Consider the following 21071-nt stretch of genomic DNA (forward strand, 5'->3'; position numbering starts at 1 on the left):
TGTTCAATTTAGTTAACATATAGTGTGTTATTAATTTCAGTGGTAGAATTTAGTGATTCATTAGTTGCATATAACCCCCGGTGCCCATCCCACCAAGTGCCCTCCTTAATTGTCCATCATCCAGTTACCCTTCTCTCCCCATCCACCTCCCCTCCAGCAGCTCTCAGTTTGTTCCCTATAGTTAAGAGTCTTTTATGGTTTGCTTCCCTGTTTTTACCTTATTTTATTTTTCTTCCATTCCCCTATGTTCATCTGTTTTGTTTCTTAAATTTCACATATGAGTGAAATCATACAGTATTTGTCTTTGACTTATTTTGCTTAGCATAAAACCCTCTAGTTTCATGCATGTCATTGCAAATGTCAAGATTTCATTCTTTTTGATGGCTAAATAATATTCCATTTTATTTCAGTTTCTGCATTGTGTATGCCTAGAATTTCCACTTGGTTCTTCTTTATGTCTTCTTTGATTTACTGAGACTTTCCATTTCTAAACTGAGGTTTCCTGGTTTTCATTTGTTTCAAATATGACCATATTGGTGTTTGAAGCCTTTTTATTTTGCTGCTTTAAGATCTTTGTCAGGTAATTCTAACATCTCTGTCATATCACTGTTGGTGTCTTTTGATTGTCTTTTTCCTTTTAGCTTGAGATCTTCAATTTTCTTGTTATTATGAATAACTTTCTATTGAAATCTAGATGATTTTGCATTGTGTTATGAGGCTGAATGTTATTTAAACCTTCTCTTTTAGCTAACATTCTCTGGCTGTGCTCTTGCAGAGGAAGAGGAGGAGCACCAAATTGTTATTGTCAACTAGATCCTCCATGCCATGTTGGCCCTTTGTTACTGCTGGGTGAGGGTGAAAGCCTCCCCACTCCATGCAGTCTCCACTGACACCATGGGGATGGGGGTGGGTGCTCATCACCAGCTGATGAAAATTGAAGTCCCAGCTCCCTACTTTGCTTTCTGATATTCCCCGGCAGGGATGTCAGGGCACCCCCTCACAACCTAGTAAAAGTGCAAGCCTGGACTCCCTGTTTGGTCTATGCTGGTATAGCGCAGGGTAGAGTGTCTGTTTTTCATGTGGCATTGGCCACAGGAGAGCACTTATTGTCTAAAAGTTTTCTGCACTGCTGGGTTGATCCTTTATTTATCCTTTGGCTAAAAGGAGCAGCCTCTTGTTGGCACTTTTCTTTTTCTTGGTCTGTCCCCATTGGCATGGCTAAAAGGAGCAGCCTCTTGTTGGCACTTTTCTTTTTCTTGGTCTGTCCCCATTGGCATTTCTGGTTTGCAAGCCTCTTTAACTCCAAGTCTGGGATATATAAAACAAAAAGAAAATCCAAGGAATTCAACACTGTGTCATCCTTTGGGTCTCAAAATCTCAATCCAGCCTGCCTCCTTCTCTCCACCTTTCAAAGCTTTCTTATGTTTGGTTTACATAGAAGATTCAGTTTTTAGTTGTACCTAGTGGGAAATCTAGAGAAAAGCATATCTTCTCCATATTCTTTAAGTGGAAGACAACTCACTTCCATTCAGATTGTTTATCTGCCACTTATAAATTTCTTATATGCTTTATTGAAACATATCTACAAAAAAACTCACAGATTCTTAAGGTATAGTTCAGTGAGTTACCACCACCAAAGGTGAAGGAGGGGCGCTCCACTGGCACCATGGGAAATGACAGTGCTTCTTCCCAATTATGAACTGTCCTTCCTTCCTAAATATGATCATTGTATTTGAACTTTACATAAGTTATATAACATAATATATACTCTTCTGTGTCTGGCTTCTTTTACTCTATGTTTGTGACAGTATCTGAATGCCCGACAAACATATGACATGAGGCTCAACTTTATTAGCAATCCGGGAAATGAAAATAAAGTCACAGTGATAAAATAAAAAATATGCTGTATCCATGTCGGAGAAAACAACTGGAACCTATAACTGATGCTTATGCCTTAGCACCAAAAGTCATATACAAGAATGTTCAAGAAGCCCTATTTGTGACAGGGAAGACATAAAAACAACCTCATAGCCCATCCACACATAATGGATTAAATAAATTATGGCAGATTCATACAATCAAATTCTATATAGCAAGGAAAGAGAATAAATAATCTTTGCATACTTTACTTTTAATTTAGTTTTTAAAATGAAATGTTTTTTCCTAAAATAAGTTAGAAACAGGAAATATGCTATAGTGCAATATGTTTTACGGAACTTAAAACACTTAGACCCACAAATTGCATATATTTCTCAAATAGGCATACATGTCTATGACATATATTTTCAAAATATGATAGTGGGTGTCACTGAGGGAGGGGAATTTTGAGCAAGATGTGGGTTACATTTGGGATAGTTAATAAAACAAATTAAAATGAGAAAGGGGAATTGCAAGGATTGATGATGACAATTCTAGGTCCCTCCACTTCCTCCAGAGTAACAATAAAATAAGTAGCCACAGAAAATATAAGCAGAGAAGTAGGCTCATATTAAAATGCCAGCTTCCTCTTTTCCCCCTGGAAAACATCTCCTTAACTTTCAATAAGTTTTTTACTTTGGTGAACCTTCTCCTAGCTCCTCAGTGGAATTAGTGCTTTCCTGCTCTGGGTCTAGGGCTTCTCTTCATATTCATGGTTTTCATTTGTCCCCATCTGTGCCTTTCTGGATAAGCTGAATTGTCCTTTGGGTGGGGGAAGAGGCATGTTTCTCTCTATATCCCTGGATCTAATAGAGTGCCTGGTACATAGCAGGCCCCAGCAACTATCAATAAATAAATCAGCAGATAAAGTGAGAACTTCATTTGCTCAGACATGTCTGCCATATTTTGTAATGTTCTCAAATACCTTAAGCTGGGAAACTCCTTACACCCGTGACCACACAAGCGATAGAAGCAACAAGACATGGTGACTCACTAGATAAGGTGGTTGAGGAAAAACAAAGAGTAAAATGTTGAAGACTTTATTTAAAATCAGGGTGTTTCTCATCTCATACATTAGCTGCTCTACCTGCAGTCTAAGGAACTCGGGGGTTGTGTGCCATACAAAGCTACCTGCCAGGCTGAGCATCCTCCGAGTACTAGGCCATTGCTCAGTAGAGTCTGGCATTTTTGGCAACTTGCATTTCAGGGAGGAAATGGGACTAGATACAACCAACAACTTCCTCTAAATTTTTGTCTGAATAACACCACCATTGATATTGACTCCTACTGTACTCCGCACTATCATTAGCTGCATCAAGTTATCATTACTAATGGAGGAGACAAAAGTCTCCATTTTTCTGGCCAACCCTGCAAGAATAAAGACAGCTAAAACACAGATATGTTTCCCAAGTCCAGGCTTTATGGGTAAGTTGGCCTCAGCTATGGGAGGAAGAACATGGCATTTAAGGCTTAAAGCCTGAGTCATCTTTTCCAGGCCAATTGTCAAGTGCCTGATGGATGGCTCAAGGCTGCCAAGTGAATTAGTGGAGGAACACAGAGGGTTACAGAAGGCAGGAGGACAAAGAGGTAATATAACCCCTCCCTAAAAAACAGTAAAGGGAATTTGTGAGATTCACCTGCCCCCAGCATGACACTACATGCTTTTAGAACCTATTTCAAAGTAAGTGCAAAGCTTTAGGAATGAAAAGCAGGAACTATTATCCGGTTTTTCTGGAGCTCTTGTTTGTTTTAAGAGTCACTCCTACTGCTCACTTCCAGGGATGTCATCTAAGATACAGAATGATTAACCGACTATACACTGAATATTCATAATCCTCTAAAGGTTTTAAGTGTGCAAGTTACACGAGTGTTTGAATTTTAGGGCGCCACAAATGGAATATGTTCCTGCCTGAGGGGGAGCAAGAGCTCTCTATGTCTGGCTGCCAGGTGTGAAGTATCTATGTGTATCTCTCAGGACTCTGGCTATTGGCTCTTTCTTACTCTGTGACCCATTAAACCCTCCCAAAATCCTTATGATGCTTTTTTTCCCTTCCTTTGTTACTAACCAGGCCTGTTCCTCCCAGGCTGACTGAGACCCAACTTTCTCCAAGGGGCATTTGTAAAAGTACTCAAAATGATTATTCAAAGGATTTCTCCAACATTTCCCATTTTTGAGCATTGTGGTGTGTCATCAGTAAAGCTTACCCACAAAGAAAAGAAACTATAGTTTTCTAAGAACCAAACCTGAACAGCCCTACATAAGCATACTCCATGTATTATTGATGCTGTACATTCTGGTCCAGATTCCTTCCACCAAAACCATAATCACCTTTCAAATTCTACTTGAACCTTCCTAAACACCCTTTCCACTGGTAGACGTCATTCTCCCTGTTGCTAATGGCCCTTATACAGCAGTGAGCATACTGAGTGTCACAGTTTGCTTACAAGTGGCAAGGAGTCTGAGGTTTAGAGTCTGAAGGTGTGATCTGGAATCCCTACTTTGCACTTACCATATTCCATTAAGGAAATCATAAACCCCCTCAGGCTTCTCATTACCGCATCTGCAAAATGGGCCTAATGGTACTTACTTTGCCAGGTTGATGTTTAGGAACACGAGAAATAATGACTGTTTTATTGCCCTCTAACAATTCCTAGCAAAAAGCATAAAAGCTTCTTCATAAATAAATAATGATGCAATCCATACAATGGGATACACACTCATTTAAAAAAAAAAGGCTAATGTATGCTTATATTTACTGGCACAGAACTATCCCTAAAACATATTATTGAAGAGAACGGAAGTTATAAAAACACTCAGTTTCCTGAGATCATTTTTATGTAAATATATATATATATATATTTAAAATATACCCATACATACATGTGATTTGAGAAGGCAGCTTAGCCAAATGCCAATGGCTATTACCAATACATGGTAGAATTTTAGAGGATTTTTAATTTCCTCAGGATTCTTTTTGGTACTGTTTGAATCATGACAAAGAGGCATTGTTTTGGAAAAGAGGATTTAGAAATACTTCACATGATATTATAATAAATTTGAAAACTCGGGAAAGAAGCATGTGCCATTGTTAGTTTGGTCATATATTCCAAATCTGAATAAAGCAATGAGCATTGGGACTGGTAAGCAAGTAAACAGACAGTGGTTCATTGTGCTACCTATTAGTTGACTTTGCCCAAGTATTTAATCTACATGAGTTTCAATATTCCCCTTTATAAGAGTTTTTCATCAGATCTGTAAATTTCTCTACAGACTGACATTTTATCTTTCATTCGTTTAACAAATACTCACTGAGCACCTATTATATGAGCATCTAAGTCCAGAAATAGACGATGAAGAGGAGACAGGAGGTCCTCAACCTCACAGAGCTTAGATTCTGAAGGACACCAAATAAGGAAAGAAAGAAACAGGACTCTTTAGATGGTAGGCTCTGAGGTCCAGAACTGGAGGAGAGCTATCCGTAGGGAAAAATGGTAAAGGATTCTCACATTCAGGAAATGGCAACAAACAGCAACACTGGTAAAAAGAACAGACCAGGCATTTTGAGAAAAAAAGAAAAGGGCAGGGTGAAGGGGTTCTCATGTCTCTTAAACTATTACCCTCAACCGATAGAAGAGGATATGTAAAGTCACATGCTGATTACTAATCAAAGGACCAAAATCTGTAAGAAATTGCACATGAGACCATATAATGTTTGTCCTTCTCCAATGGTCTCATTCATTTGAGGAATATAAAAAATAGTGAAAGGGAATAAAGGTGAAAGGAGAAAAAGTGAGTGGGAAATATCAGAAAGGGAGACAGAACATGAAAAACTCCTAACTCTGGGAAACCAGCTAGGGGTGGTGGAAGGGGAGGTGGGCGGGGGGTGGGGGTAACTGGGTGACGGGCACTGAAGGGGGCACTTGGCGGGATGAGCACTGGGTGTTATTCTATACGTTGGCAAATTGAACACCAATAAAAATAAATTTATTAAAAAAAAAGAAAGAAATTGCACATAACTGTCACACCTGCAGTTTCCAGGTAGGAACTATTAACAGTTTTAGAAATGTGATACCACCAGCTTATTCTTTTTTCTCAAGGTTGATTTGGTGGTTCAGAGTCTTTTCTTGTTCCATACACACTTTAGGATTGTTTGTTCTAGCTCTGTGAAAAATGCTGATGGTATTTTGACAGGGATTGCAGTGAATCTATAGATTACTTTGGGTACTATGGACATTTTAACAATATTGATTCTTCCAATCCGTGAGCACGGAATATCTTTCTGTATTTGTGTCATCTTCAGTTTCTTTCACTCATGTTTTATAGTTTTCTGAGTACAAGTCTTTCACCTTGTTGGTGAAGTTTATTCCTAGGCATTTTATTAGTTTTGGTGCAAATGTAAATGGGATTGTTTTCTTAATTTCTTTTTTTTTTTTTTTTTTTTTTTTTTTTTTGCTATTTCACTAACAGCGTATAGAAATGCAACTGTTTTGACATTGTGCATCCATTTGGCTGTGATGAACAGAAAACCCAATTCAAAGCGAATATATTTGAGCAAAAGCATACAACTAATGATGATGATGATGATGATGATGATGATGATGATGATGATGATAATTAATAGTATGAGACTAATTTTGACCAGGCATTTAATCCTCTGATCCTTACAAAGACTATGAAGTAAGAATCATTATCTCATTTTAGACTCCAGGAAACCAAGGCTGAGGCAGATCAGGTTAATTGTCTAAGATCTTGTTGCTTTTAAGTAGAAGAGCCAGGATGTTTGAACTTTAGGGTCATGGCCCTTTCACTAAATGTAAAGACTCAAGTCCCCGTCCATCTCCCAGAGGTTATAACCAACTAGAAGCAGCCCGCAAATGTGCTCATTACAGAACAGAGGCAGATCTTAACCAGAAACTAGCCTTAAGGGGCTGCCTTTTCTAGGTCCCTCCAGCTTGGACATCATTTCAATGCAGTCAAATAGTGCACTTCAAATATAACCTACTATTAGTGTTGCCATCATTATTATTAATCGCACTTCAAAAAACAGGTTAAGGATGCCTTAACTGGATCTCATTCACTCTGATAATATGAGTCTCCAAATTCAATGACTGATGCTGAGGAGAGACGAGTCTGGAATTGTTGTGAGGACTGCAATCTGGCATTAACAGTTGCTCAAAGTAGAGGCTGGTGTTGTTACTGTAGGACTCTGGACAAAGCATTGTGTTTCTCTGGCTTGCATGCAAGTCCCTCAGGCAAGATGGCCAGAAGTGACAACTAAGGCTGGCATTCCCAATGCTCCTTTATAGATTGAACAGCAGCGGTTGGTGCCTCCTGACATGTTTGTCCTGACTTCTTGGCTATCACCTCCATAATGCAGATCTGGTGATTATTCACTCTTAGGATAAAGAAAGGTGGCAAGTCTTCATTCTTTGAGGACTCTCCCTATGCATCTTTTAAGCTTCTGGCTCTCAGTCTGCATCAATCTTCCCTTTAAGGCCTGCAGCCTCTTCATCAGATCTTGGTTCACATTTTCTTGAGGGGCAGCAGGACAGGGTGGTCAAAACTTGGCTCAGAAGTGGGATATATCTGAGTCCAAGTCCCTGTTCCCACATTCACTGGTAAAACCTAGCATGATTATCTCATTAAATAAAAGATTAAATGAAACAACACATAGAAAATGCCTACAAACATAGAAGAAGCCCAGTGCAGGTTAGCAATGATTATTATCATCAATTTAATTGCTAAACCCCATGCCCTTCATATATCTCATTACTCATAATGACTTCAAAGCATCAGACATGGAGAACCAACTTATTGAGACCCTCTCTCCTTTATCCTTGTCAGTTCTCCATTCCCTGGTCACCTTGCTTATCTTCTCTCTTCCTTTCTTGCTATTCTTTTTTGTACCTTTCATAAGTATGGTAATTAAAATTTTTAAATAGTCTTGAAAGTATCTCCCTACAAATGGCTCTGGAAGAAGACAAAGTTCACAGAATGAAAGCCTGAGCATTTACTAAAATAAAGGGTGAGATAGTACAGCTGCCCTTCAATTCTAAATAAAATAAAATAAGATCCAAAGATGAAAAATTCCTTGTATTTAAGTCACAATGTGCTTGTCCACCAAGATTGGAATTGTCTATTTAACCCTGGGTGGGGGGGGGGGGGCTTCACTTCCTCAGAAGATCCTTCTCTGGCCATACACTTATTAGTCCTTACATTGTGCATACTCATTAGATTCTTATGCTTTTATTTGCCACAGTTCATAAAATCTCTGTGAATGTGTCTGTGTGATTTAATTAATATCTATCTCTGTCTCTCACCAGGCTCTCCATTCCAGCACAAAGTCTGAAGCTATCTATGTTTTCTGTCATTCTATCATTTCTATCATTCTTTTCTAGCACAATGTCTGGTACAGAATAGATGCTTGATAAAGATGTGTTGAAACTGTTGCCCCTGTCATTATGTGCTCTGGTTGTAGCTCTGGTAACTTTGGCTATTAGAATTTTGTATCCACTAAGCAATTAGGAATTATGTTTTGAGGAGGAAAGAGCTGTGGCCATTGGGTTTAAACAATCTGGCCAGGTCAAATGACAAGCTAAGGGCCACTAGGGTATTTGGAGCTTTCTGAGAGCCAAATGCCCATTAAGAGCCTGGCACTTAGAACAGGAGCTTTCAACTGATGTCCAGGATAGAAAGAGTAATAGGTTCTTTCCAAAGGACATGAGCTAAGGCAAACATGCAGGACTAGATATGTAATTCATGGTGTCCAGTCCAAAATGAAAACGCAGGGCCCTTTGTTCAAATATTATTAAGAATTTCAAACAGAGCCATAAATATAGAGAGTTGGTGGCTGCCATAAATACAAACTGGTGGTTGTCAGAGGGGAGAGAGTTGGGATGATGGGCAAAAAGGGTGAAGGGGAGTGAGGAGTACAGGCTTCCAGTTATGGAGTGACTAAGTCACAGGGATGAAAGATACAGCACAGGGAATATAGTCAGTGGTATTGTAATAGCATTGCATCGCGACAGATGGTAGCGACACTTGTGGTGAGCAGAGCATAATGAATAGAGATGTGGAATCACTATGTTGTACGCCTGAAACCAATGTAACATTGCATATCAACTAAACTCCAATTGAAAAAAAAAACTTAAAAGAATTTCAAGATGGTGACAGAAGAGGATGAGACCGCGCACAGGTTACATACTCATGAAGCTGGCCTCGAAAAATGTACAGTTAATCAGGAAAATCTGGAACATAAGGTTGTAACGTTCTGTTAGACAAGGGAGAGAGGTTTTGTTATTTATGAAGAATAAGATCTTTTAAATATCCAGATCGATTTCCTTTCCCTGCACACTGAGGTTGTGTCTTCAGAAAATAACGGCTCGTTCCGTCCCTTTATCTCCATGTCTGCAAAGGTTCTACTAAGGCAGACTGGATTGCCCCTCCGTGAACAGCCCTGAGCTCCTGCCTGTACTGCAACACCAGCTGGCCCTTCACCACGCAGAGCCGCCCACCATCTGAGGCTTCAGAGTCCAAAGGGCATGGATTCTGAAGCCAAAATGGGTTGCAATCCCAGCTCCACCGTTTCTATAGTTCAATGACTCACAGTAAGTGACTTAGCCTTCCTAGAATCTCGGTTTCCTCATCTATAAAATGTAAGTGATGCTGCCCAGCCCAAGAGGTTGGCCGTGAGGATTAAATGGGGTCAAAAGCACAGAGGGCTCAGCACAGAAACAAGGACAGAGCCTCGTCGCATCTTGCCTCTGCTTTAGTCCACAGCTGAACCGGGGAGCGCGGAGCGCTTCCAAGCAGGGGAACCCCAGCTCTCCCTGCTCTCCGTCACCGAGCCCTATAAATAGCTTAGCTAAGTCACTGTCTCCCTTGGAGTCGCTGTTCCTTAGGGGGAGCAGCGAGGAGGTGCTGCAGGTGGTCCCTCCTGGCTGAGCCCCGCCGGGGTTTTCTCTTCCTTCCACTGCCCCTCCTGGGAACCCCCCGGCCGGGGCGGAGGCTGCGAGCGGGCGGCGGCGGCGCAGGACCCCAGTGCCGGACCCCAGTGCCGGACCCCGCGCCCCCCGCCCGCCCCCGCCCTCCCGGCGGCGGCCGCGCAGCCCCGCCCCGCCCCGCCCCGCCCCCCGCCCCCCGCCCCGCCTCCCCCGCGGCCCCCGAGCGCTCCCGAGCGCCGGTCCGCGGCCGCCTGCCAGTCCCGCCCGCGCTCTGGCCGGCGAGGGGCGGCGGGCGAGGCCGGGGGAGGGCGCGCGGCGGCGGGGAAAGGATGGGAGCCCCTGGGACCTGCGGCTGAGCTCGCCCGAGCGGCGGGGAGGCCAGCGTCGCGGTTCCTCCCGGAGCCCAACACCGTTCCCGCTCCGCCACGATGATCCCCCCGAGCGGCGCCCGCGAGGACGGCGTGGACGGGCTGCCCAGGGAGGCGCCGGGCGCCGAGCAGCCGCCCTCTCCGGCATCCACCGGCAGCCAGGAATCCAAGGTACTGCGCACACGGCCCCAAGCACCGGGAGCTCACTTTCCTCCTGCCCTTCTCCCCTCACCTTCCTGTCCCCCCAGCACGGGCGCCGGCGCAGGCGGGAGAGACGTGCTCCGGGTTGGACCCGGGCTCCCCTGAACCCCGAATGTCGGTAAAGCTGCCGGACCGCGTAGCGTGGCCCCAGCCTGCTGCCCACGCAGACCCGAGGCTGCGCCGGCTTCTCCCCGCGGGCACGCGCTGGCTAGTGCGCACCCCGGGCTCAGGCGCTGCTCTCGGGGCGGCCGGCGGCTGGTCCTGAGCCTGCAACCCGCGGGTGCCCAGGGCACGTGTAGGTGCCAAGCGGCTTCTGGAGGATGAAGTGTGGTAGCGATGGAAACACCCCCAGAAAAGCCAGCCACTTGTGGCCAGCAAAGCGATGTCTGTATCACAGAGGTCCCCGGGACTCTGCTTTACTAAAGGGCTCACCCCTGACTTCAGAAGAGCTAAGCAAAGGGAAGAGCCGCATTCGCGCATTGGTGAGAAAGTTGAGGTTCCTCTCGTGGAAGTTAACACTTGGAGAACTTACCCTTGCTTTTCTGAGTTACACTAGCACGCACACACAAAGCCAGCCTCGCAGCACTTCTCCTGCCACCGTTCCACTTCCTCTAAAGCTCTTATGGGTTCCAGGCACATGTTTGGAAATCTTGGAAGAAGGTCGAGTCAATTGTGGCTGCTCGCAGTGACATGCTGAATGGCCTCTTAGCCTGGGGGGAAAATCATGAGATGGAGTTGGTGGTTATATGGATTTTTTTTAAGTGCAGGGCCCCTGGCTCTTTATACAGAGATCCCTGTGAATTCCCCAGGCATCTTTGGAATGCCAGCAGTTCCTGTATGGGAGGGGACAGCAGGGGGATGCCAGTTTGGAGGGCAGGTGAGATGGAGGAAAGAAAAGCCCCATCCCTCTATCCGTTTACATCCATCCTTAGAAGCCATCGCCAAAGCAGCAAGGATCAAAATCACAGCTAAGTGGCTCTTAGTTTAAGTGATGATGGGCACTGTACACATCCCAGCCTATGGAAGTTAACCATCAAAAAGAGCTTTGTCTTTATTTTACCTTTCCTTTTTTTTTTTTTTTTTTTTTCCTGATAAGTGTCTGATCTGGGGCATGTATGTTAACTTTTCTAAAACTCAGTTGGAAATGGGGGCAAAAGCCTCTCCTTCCAGAATTCTGTGAAGAATACGTGAAATGACCCAGTGCAGTGTAAGGACTCAATCAGTGTTTACCCTTCTCCTTCCCTTTTGTGTGTGTGTGTGTGTGTGTGTGTGTGTGTGTGTTTTGTTGGAGTTCAATTTGCCAACATATAGCATAACACCCAGTGCTCATCCCATCAAGTGCCCCCCTCAGTGCCCGTCACCCAGTCACCCCCACCCCCCACCCACCTCCCTTTCTACCACCCCTTGTTCGTTTCCCAGAGTTAGGAGTCTTCTCCTTCCCGAGATAAAGGGGATCCACCCTACCACAGATAATCCACTCCAAAGCTGTCTCATAACCTGCACACTCATACCACCTCTCCTCCAACTAGAAGTTTCTGGTCATCTCATCATTGTCTATCATTGACCACCAGCCACCTAAGGGGTATGAGTTAGTGACCATTTCAGAGATGATCTAGTGGACTGTAAATGAAAGTAGCAAAACTAGTGAGTGAAACTGGTACTAAACTTTTTGAATTGGGCTTGTTGCTCTGCAGTAGGTGTGTTCTGGAAAGGGCTTAGCATTTGCAAATACAGAGGCATGATTTAAACACACTATATGGGTTTGCTATTTATAGATATCCTGATGCAAATTCTTTGGCAGAGGAAAAACTACATATGTAATACCCATAATTATCCACTGATTTATCTGACTATGGTTTCAAATTTGTACATGCCAATTTTTCTCAAAGTGGTCTACATGCCTAAAGTGTGTGTTCAGAAATCTGCCATGGCTTAGGTATTCTTAATCAGTGGAGGTGGGCTGGAGGGTGAGGGGTGGGCCATGAAGCCCAGGAAATTGAATGCAAAATAGTGTGCCTGGATGTGAATTTTTATGGCATAGCATTGGTGATATTCTCAAAGGGCTCCAAGCGTCTCAAAAAGGCCCAGCTGCTGGTATGGAGGACTATGTAGTAGGGGGGCAGGAGGGCGTGAAACAGGAAAAGAAGAAGGCTATATTTATTCCACACCAGGAATGCCAGATCTGAAGCTCACTGCTTAATAGGGATCTTCCATCCTTAAGATGAGACCATAGTAAAGAAAGTGTGCACAAGGCATTAGTGTATTCCACTTCACTCCTCTGACACGGTCTGGTTGTGAAAATACCACATGGGTTAGGCCTCTCTGGGCACTTCGTCAAGAAAGACTTAAAATTACCTTCTAAAAGACTTTTATTCTCTGATTATAAGGGTAATACTCTTTGTGGAAATTTGAAAAAGCCCAGGCAAAAAATAAAGGGGGAAAATGATCCATTGGCTCACAATCCAGAGTCAACTACTGATAACATTTTGATCTATATCATACATCTTTTTTGTAAGATCTATTTTTATATTTACATAGTTGAAGGAACTCTGGTCACCATCTACTGAAAGTGTGCTTGCTATATGTCAGGTATGACTTGATTCTTCACAGTAACCCTACGAGGGCAATTGCCTGTGTCTTTGATTTTATGAATAAGGAAGTAGAAGCTCAGAAAGGTTGGTGACTTGCCCAAGATCACATAGCTAGTTTGTTCAGCTAGGACAGAGCCCTGGGCAGCAGAGCTTGGGTGCCCAGCCCTTTATCTGTCATGTTTGTGTGCTGTTTCACTCTCTTCTGGTTCCCCTAACATCCCAACCAAGTATTTCACAGGTCACTCAAAGTCATTTACAGCAGTATTTTGGTCTTTTCTTAAGAAATCTTTGAAAACAAATTGAGCCACATGTGAAATGACTAAAGACCAATATTTGTGTAGATTCTTTGTGTTTGATTTTGCTACTCTTCCTCCAAAAATATATTTATGGAGAGAATTAAGCCTACATCACAGAAATATCTGAAAAAGTGAGCTACAATAAACCCTTTCGTCCAGAGAGTCCATTAGGAGAGAAGGAGGATGGTTCCTTGCCCTGAGCCCATAACATGTTTCCAGAAGTCCATTTCCTTTGCAGATTTTTTAGAATGCTACATCATAGATTATTAGAGTTGGAAACAGTAGAGACCATCTACTTTACTCAGAGTATTTTTTAAATTATGGCTGATTTCTATTGTGTAAATTTATTTTAGTATGGAGAATTTCAACATACACAAAAGTAGAGAAAACAGTATAGAGAACAGTCATGGAACTAAACACCTGGTTTCACCAATGATCAATTCAAGGGTGATCTTGTTTCATCTGTTACCCCCACTACCACCACCATCCCTCCTCAAATACACTGGATCATTTTAAAGCAAATTGCAGACATCAAATGATTTCATCCATAAATATTTCAGGTTGCATCTCTAAAAGATAAGGGCTTTTTTTGATAAGCATGACTACAGTTCCATTATCACATATGTACTCCAGGTGTTTTCAGTCAAGGGTCAGTATATTCTCTGGGGGTCCATGAACCGTCTTTGGAAGATCCACGAACAACCAGAATGGGCATTCAAAATTGTGCAGTTACATGCAGATGTGCAACATCTGGGGAAGGGATCCATAGCTTTTACATGCAGATGTGCAACATCTGGGGAAGGGATCCATAGCTTGTATCAGATTGATAAAGTATCTATAGCCCTCAAAGTTCACTTAAATGTCTTCTCTTTTCTCTCTTGAGGAAATCAAAGCCAAGAGAGAGGCAATAACTTGTCTAAAATCACACAGATTGTTAGTGGCAGTACTTCTGTTTAAGAACACTCTCTTGGACATTGGATACCACACTACAATTTCCTCAGGGCATGTTCCTGTAAACAGAAGTAGTAATGTAGTTTACGTGGTTTTCTTTTTCATAAAATTAGTTGAACTCAAAGAATGAGAAAGCCACTGTTGAACTTCATCCATCTATCTTTCCACTAACTATTCCAGAAAGACCACAACCTCATTTGTTTTTTAAGTGCTGACAGACACTATTGAATACTAAGAAAAATGTCATGTTTCAGCATCCCTTATGTCAATGAATATCTTTTCTCCTACTGACTTACTGACAGCATAGAACTCGTACTAGGGTCTAATATGAAGGTTTAGTGTGGATGCCCTTTGACATCACTTCCATGACACAAGGTCACATTTTGATGTTGTGGAGAGATTATAGGTTTCAAGGTCAAATTGATGAGAGTTGAGATCTTATCAGTTGCCCTCTGATTCTGGGCTAGTTGGCTAGCTTCTGTCAGCCTCGGCTTCCTAATCTTTAAAATGGGGATGCTAATACCCAGCTGACATGTTTTTTTGTAAGGCCTGTGACTTAATATGTTGTAAGCATTCGTAAGCATGTAACATTATTTACTTTCTCTTCCTGTTTCACATTAGATGACTTTATCACTAGCCAACCCCGCATGTCATCACTGGAATCATTTCAGTAACCAAAACTGATATTCCAATAGTATAACTGAGTTTTCCTCCCTTTGGACTTTACTATTCTATTGACTGCAACGAGTTTTCACCTTACCTGTTTTGCAGAATGATAAGCCATAGACTCACCAGCCTGTGGCCTCAATTTTGAAAGAGTGATATAAGCCACCCAGTGGCACATAGGAGCCAAGGACCATGGGGCCTCCTCATTCCTGGGTGGTTCTCTCTCAATCGACCACCGTCTAGGCTAGGGAGTAAAAAATCTCTTAACCTTGTGGATGTGCTCTGCATCCCCAGAGAGGTGTTGTGTCCACCAATCAGCAACTGTTTATTCATTGTCAACTTCATGCTCAGCATATCTTGTACATATATGTGAAGCTCTTATTTGATAAGGAACTTAACTTCTATGCAGGGGAGAAGATGAAAGAAAACGGAACCTTGGCTTTGAATCCAGATCCTTTGGGGAGTCCAGTCCGTTGGTTAGACTACTAAATGGAAATCTCTGAATGAGGGTCCCAAGCATCAGTGTTGTTTTAGAGCTTCCTTAGTGATTTCATTGTGCAGACAAGTTTGAGAAACACTGATTTAGACTATAAGAGTATAGACTGTCAAAGCAGTTAAGTAGAGAATAAGAATTGAGTAAGAATTGTAGACTGCCAAGATCCTCTTCTTTCCAACAACAGTACTTGAAGGAATTATTCGTAATTACTCTCATCTTTCCCTTTCCCATTTATCATTCAGTCCAAAGAAATGGCCCTACCAATAGTGACTGGCTGTTGATCTCCATGTTACTAAATAATCTTAAGCATTCCTCAGATGCAGCTGGATTTACAAGGGTAGCTATGCCCTTATTAAGCAGTTTTCATAATCATAAAAATAATATGTATTCAATGTAGAAACCTGGAAAACAGAAACATATGAAGAAGAATTTCTTCGTCACACAACATGGAGGGAAGGATGATTATGTTTCTTGCTGCCTTTCTTTCATTTACATTTTCTTTATACATACATTCAAAACAAAATTGGATAGTGTATATATAAATGCATGCTGTAGATTTTTTCCACCTGATGTTATACATAAAGTTTCCTTATATTAGTAGATAATCAATAACATGAATATTCAAAATGGTATCATATTCTACTTTATTGCTATACCACATCTATTCTAGCAGTCCCTTTTGAGTGTATATTTAGATTCTTTCTTACCTTTCACATGCCTAAATATACTAAAATTTACATCCTGATACATAAACATTTGATGATATTTCTGACTAATTTCATGGGAAGAGGAATTGCTTTGGGTCTAGATAAAAATATTTCTAAGGGCTTTTATTCTCATTGACACAGTGCCCTCAAGAAAGACTATACCCTAGCTTTTTATTTCTTAGTAAACTTTTTATTGAAATATGACATCATACCAAAAAGTGCATGCATTATAAAATATCTGTGACCAATGTAAAAATCAAGAAATAGAATATTACCAGCACCCCAGAAACTCCTTCAGACTCACTTCTATCTCTGCCTTCCCAAAGGTAAACAATATCCTGACTTCTAACAACATAAATTAATCTCAGTTATTTGAACTTTATATAAATGGAATCATATAGTGTATACCCTTTCATGCCTGCCTTCTTTCATATAGCAGTATAAGATTCATCTGCGCCACTGCATATAGCAGTTCTCATTTTCATCGCTGTCTAGTGTTCCACTGTGTGAATAGTTCATTGTTTACTACTCTATGGATGATGGACATTTGAATTGTTTCTTGGTTTGGGCTGCTGTAAGTGGTACTGCTGTGATCATTCTTATACATATCTTTTGTGGCACATCTGTTGGACGTATACCTAGGAGCAACATTGGTGGGTTGTAGGGCATGTGTATAGATATTGTCAGCTTTCCAAAGTAACTATACCAATTCATACTCCCATTAATGGTTATATTGTGGTTGTCAGGGAATTCTGTGTTCTGTTTATGAAATCTTTGCTTACCCCAAAGACATGAAGATATTCTCCTATATTATTTCCTAAAAATGTTATTGTTTTGCCTTTCACACATAGGTTTATAATCCACTTGGAATTGCTTCTTTGGTAGGGTGTGAGGTAGGGGTCAAAATTCAGGATTGTACTACACTGCCACCTTTGCTCTTCTGATAAATTATACCACTCAAGAGTGTTTGCTTCTGCAAGTATCCCAGGGAATTAGCTGAGAACCTAATTTTATATTACTTTTTCAGTTTGGGGGTTTCAGACCAAATTGAAGTAGAAGTTTAAGCTTCAAATCTGTGTGAAGGCAGATTTGTGATTATGAATTCACAAGAAATATGTATATATGTATGTGTATATTTTCTACTTTATGGCTATGCTAAGATTTCTTTATCATCACCCCGAATTGGTGAGAAATTTGTTTCTAGTTCATTCTTTCTTTTTCAAGTCTCCACTCTATTTAAGCATCAAAATCCAATCTCCCTAATTTTTTTTTAGTTTATAGTAAAATATACATAATGTACTATTTACCATTTTTACTATTTTTTAAGTGTACAGTTCTATGACAAATACATTTTCATTGTTGTGCAGTCATCACCACCATCCATCTCTAGAACTTTTTCATCTTCCCAAACTGAAACTCTATAACCACTGAACAGTTATTCTCCATCTCCTTTTGCCCCCAGCCCCTGACAACCCTCCATCTATTTTCTGATACTATGAATTTGACTATTCTAGGTACCTCATATAGAAGGAATCACATAATATTGGTAATTGGCTTATTTCACTTAACAAATTTTCAGGGTTCATTCATGTTTTGGTATTTTTCAGAATTCCCTTCTTTTCTAAGGCTAAATAATATTCCGTTATATGGATATATGACATTTTTTAAATCCATTTATCCATCAATGGACATTTGGGTTGCTTCTACCTTTTGGCTATCGTGAACAGTACTATTATGAATTTGGGTATGGAAGTATCTGTTCAAGTCTCTGCTTTCATTTCTTTCAGGTATATGACAAAGCATGATTGCTATTTTATATGGTAATTCTTTAACTTTTTTGAGGAATCATCATATTGCTTTCCCCACTGGCTGCACCATTTTAGACACACAGCAGCAATACACAAGGGTTCTAAAAAATAATAATAAAAAAATACACAAGGGTTCTAGTTTCTCTACATCCTCTCCAACACTTGTTGTTTTCTGGGGGTTTTTTTTAATCTTAATGGATGTTAAGTGCTATCTTATCATGGTGTTTATTTTATATTTCCCTAATGATTAGTTGAGCATCATTTCATGTGCTTATTGGCCATTGTATATCTTCTTTGGAGAGATGTCCATTCAAGGCTTTTGCTCATTTTTTTTTAACTAGGCTGCTTGAGTTTTTTGGTTATTAACTTGTAGTATCATAGTCTTTCAAATCAGAACATTTGAAGGACAAAGATACATGTTTTAATTATATTTATGTATTAATTTTTATGTTTTTATACATAATTATAATTATGTATTAATTTTTATGTTTTAAAAAATATATATTTGTCTTTTTCTTTTGCATATTATCTGTTCATGTCCTTGTCTATTTTAATAGAACATTCGTCCATTTCCTATTGATTTTTTTAAAACTTCTTTATAAATATTAAAACCATGATCTTTCATACATGTTGCTAACCTTTTCCCAGACTGAAATTTGCTTTTGATTTTATGACATTTTCAATATAGAAGATTTCTTTTGTTATGTTGTTAAATGTCTCAGATTTATTTAGCTTTGGCTTCTTTTTTTCCACTTATATTTAGAAAGGTCTTCCCCATCCTGGAAGCAGATAAATATTAACTTGTTTGTTTCTCTAGATCCTTAATATATACTTGTTACTTTTATCACCTTAATCCATCTTGAATTTTTGGTGTTATGTGGTATGGGAGAACTCTAATTTTTTCCCATTAATTACTAAGTATTCTAAAACTATTTCTTGAATAATTCATTCTTTTTTCAATGATTTGAAATGTTACATCAATAATGCAATAAATGCTAATATGTACTAGGTCCTCCTTTAGAGTCATCTGTTATATTCTAATGATTTTGCATGTATTACTATACAGTACTTTGGCATTACTAGTATAATGTTTTAATCATTGTAGCTTTATAGTAGATAAGTGGTAATACAGTTACCCTCCTGGGAGTTTTATTTATTTAGCTGCACACCTTTTTGTTTTTCTATCAATTATAAAAATAATATTTTGAAAGTAACTGCATGAAACTTTTAAGATCATTTCAGTGAAATCTTTACTAGTAATGGGATTTCTTATCCAGGAGCATAGTCATGGATAAGTTAGGCATTGGCATGCCTTTCATGACACTTATAAACACTTGGGAGTTTTCTTCAAATACTTTTTGCCCAATTTTCTGGTAGCTATTGTCGGGGCATTTTATACTCTAGGTTACACTTAAGAACCATCACTTTTAGGGATGCCTGGGTGGCTCAGTGGTTGAGCATCTGCCTTTGGCTCATGGCGTGATCCTGGAGTCCCAGGATCAAGTCCTGCATCAGGCTCCCTGCATGGAGCCTGCTTCTCTCTCTGCCTCTCTCTGTGTGTTTCTCATGAATAAATAAATGAAATCTTAAAAAAAAAGAACCATCTCTTTTATATTTTCTAAGTGGTGAGAGCTGACATATAGGAAATTGGCTTTGTATTAATTTTATAATCTAAGATCTTCTAGATTCTGTTTCTTATTCATCAATAAAGAAATAGTGCTGCTAAGCAGTTCAGAGCATGGGCTCTGGAATCAGAAATAGCTGTGTTCAAATCCAACGGTGTCGCTTTGGGATGCCACTTACTAAGCTTCCCTGTCATTCACTTTTTTGAGCTCCACTATGCTTTCAGTAAAGTGAGCATAATAACACCCTTCTGCAGCATTGTCATAGGGTTAAACTAATTAGTGTACGCTAGGTGCTTAACACAGTGCCTGGCACATAATAAGTAAACATTAGCTATTATTATTAGATCATCATAATACCTGCAATAATAATTTCCCCTCTCTAAATATAATTCTCATTTTTGGAGGTCCGGGAGTAGAGTAGGTTTGGGAGAGGGGCTTATTGCATTAAAACTCCCGAAGTATGGTAAATATTAGTGGAGGTATTGAGCAACAAACTAGCTTACTTTAAATGCCAACAATGTTTTCCTGCTAAGTGTACATTCTCTATAAGTGTTTATTGTACAGTGTTGGTGCTAAGAGGTGGCCTTAACTCTCTTGTTTATCAACCCACTGCAAATTTATACATTTCAGCCTGAGAAACATAAGGTGGTGCTTTGCAAATTTAACCTCAAGACAAATCCACTTCCAACTAAATCATTCCTTAAGATCTCCTATACAAATTCTGGACTTCCCACTCATGTTCACAATTAAATGGAGACAGCCTTTCTTGTATTAAGATGGGTAATGTTCTTAGCTTACTAAGAATTTCCATCAGGAATGGATGTGGAATTGCTTCAAATGACTTTTTGGCAAGTACTAAGGTAATCATGTGATTTTTTTTTTTTTTTTGTCCTTTGGCCTCCTTATGTGATGGATTATATTTATAGATAGCCTAATATTAAACTTTTCTTACATTCCTGGAAAAGGTCCTACTTGGCCATGAGGATTTTCTTTTAATAAACCACTAGCATTTGATTGCCAATACTTTATTATTTTTACATTTATATACATAAGGGAGATTATTCTATAACTGTTACGTTGTGTTCTTGGTCAGATTTGATTTTTTAGGTTATGCCAACTTTTAAAAAACAATTTGGGAAGATTTCCATGGGTGCTTTTGTTTGTTTTGTTTTTGTTTTTCCTGTGGAAGAATTTGTAGAATCCAGATCCCCTTTTTTAATCTTTGAAAAAAAAACTGGCAATAAAATCTAGTCTTACACCTATTTTAAAATAAATTTTGAAAACATTTATTTTATTTTATTATTCTGTTCCTTTTCTTTTTACAAATTGGCATGATTCAAAGTTTGTTAATTTGCATTTTTCCGTAAAATTATTCATTTCCCTTAAAATCTTACTAACATCTCTGGATGAATTACTGTAAAACAGCCCTGGACCTTTCTTCAGTCTCTTCTCATTCTCACTTCTCTAATGGGGTTCCCATGCACTCTCTGCTGTGCACACC

General features: G+C 40.1%; 1 protein-coding gene across 5 annotated transcripts in view; it reads left to right on the forward strand.

Moving 5' to 3' along the window:
• Nucleotides 1–10153: 10153 nt before the first annotated feature.
• Nucleotides 10154–21071, forward strand: part of STAC (SH3 and cysteine rich domain) — a 152336-nt gene continuing 141418 nt past the window's right edge. For all 5 annotated transcript variants that reach the window (XR_011995217.1, XM_072726401.1, XM_072726402.1 and 2 more), the window contains exon 1: nucleotides 10154–10400. Coding sequence is in view for 4 of the 5 variants with exons in the window: in XM_072726401.1 (XP_072582502.1) it covers nucleotides 10290–10400 (111 nt within the window). In the remaining variant the exon portion in view is untranslated. The remainder of the gene's footprint in view (nucleotides 10401–21071) is intronic.

The sequence above is a fragment of the Vulpes vulpes genome, chromosome 11 (genome assembly GCF_048418805.1).
Source record: "Vulpes vulpes isolate BD-2025 chromosome 11, VulVul3, whole genome shotgun sequence".
NCBI lineage: Eukaryota > Metazoa > Chordata > Mammalia > Carnivora > Canidae > Vulpes > Vulpes vulpes.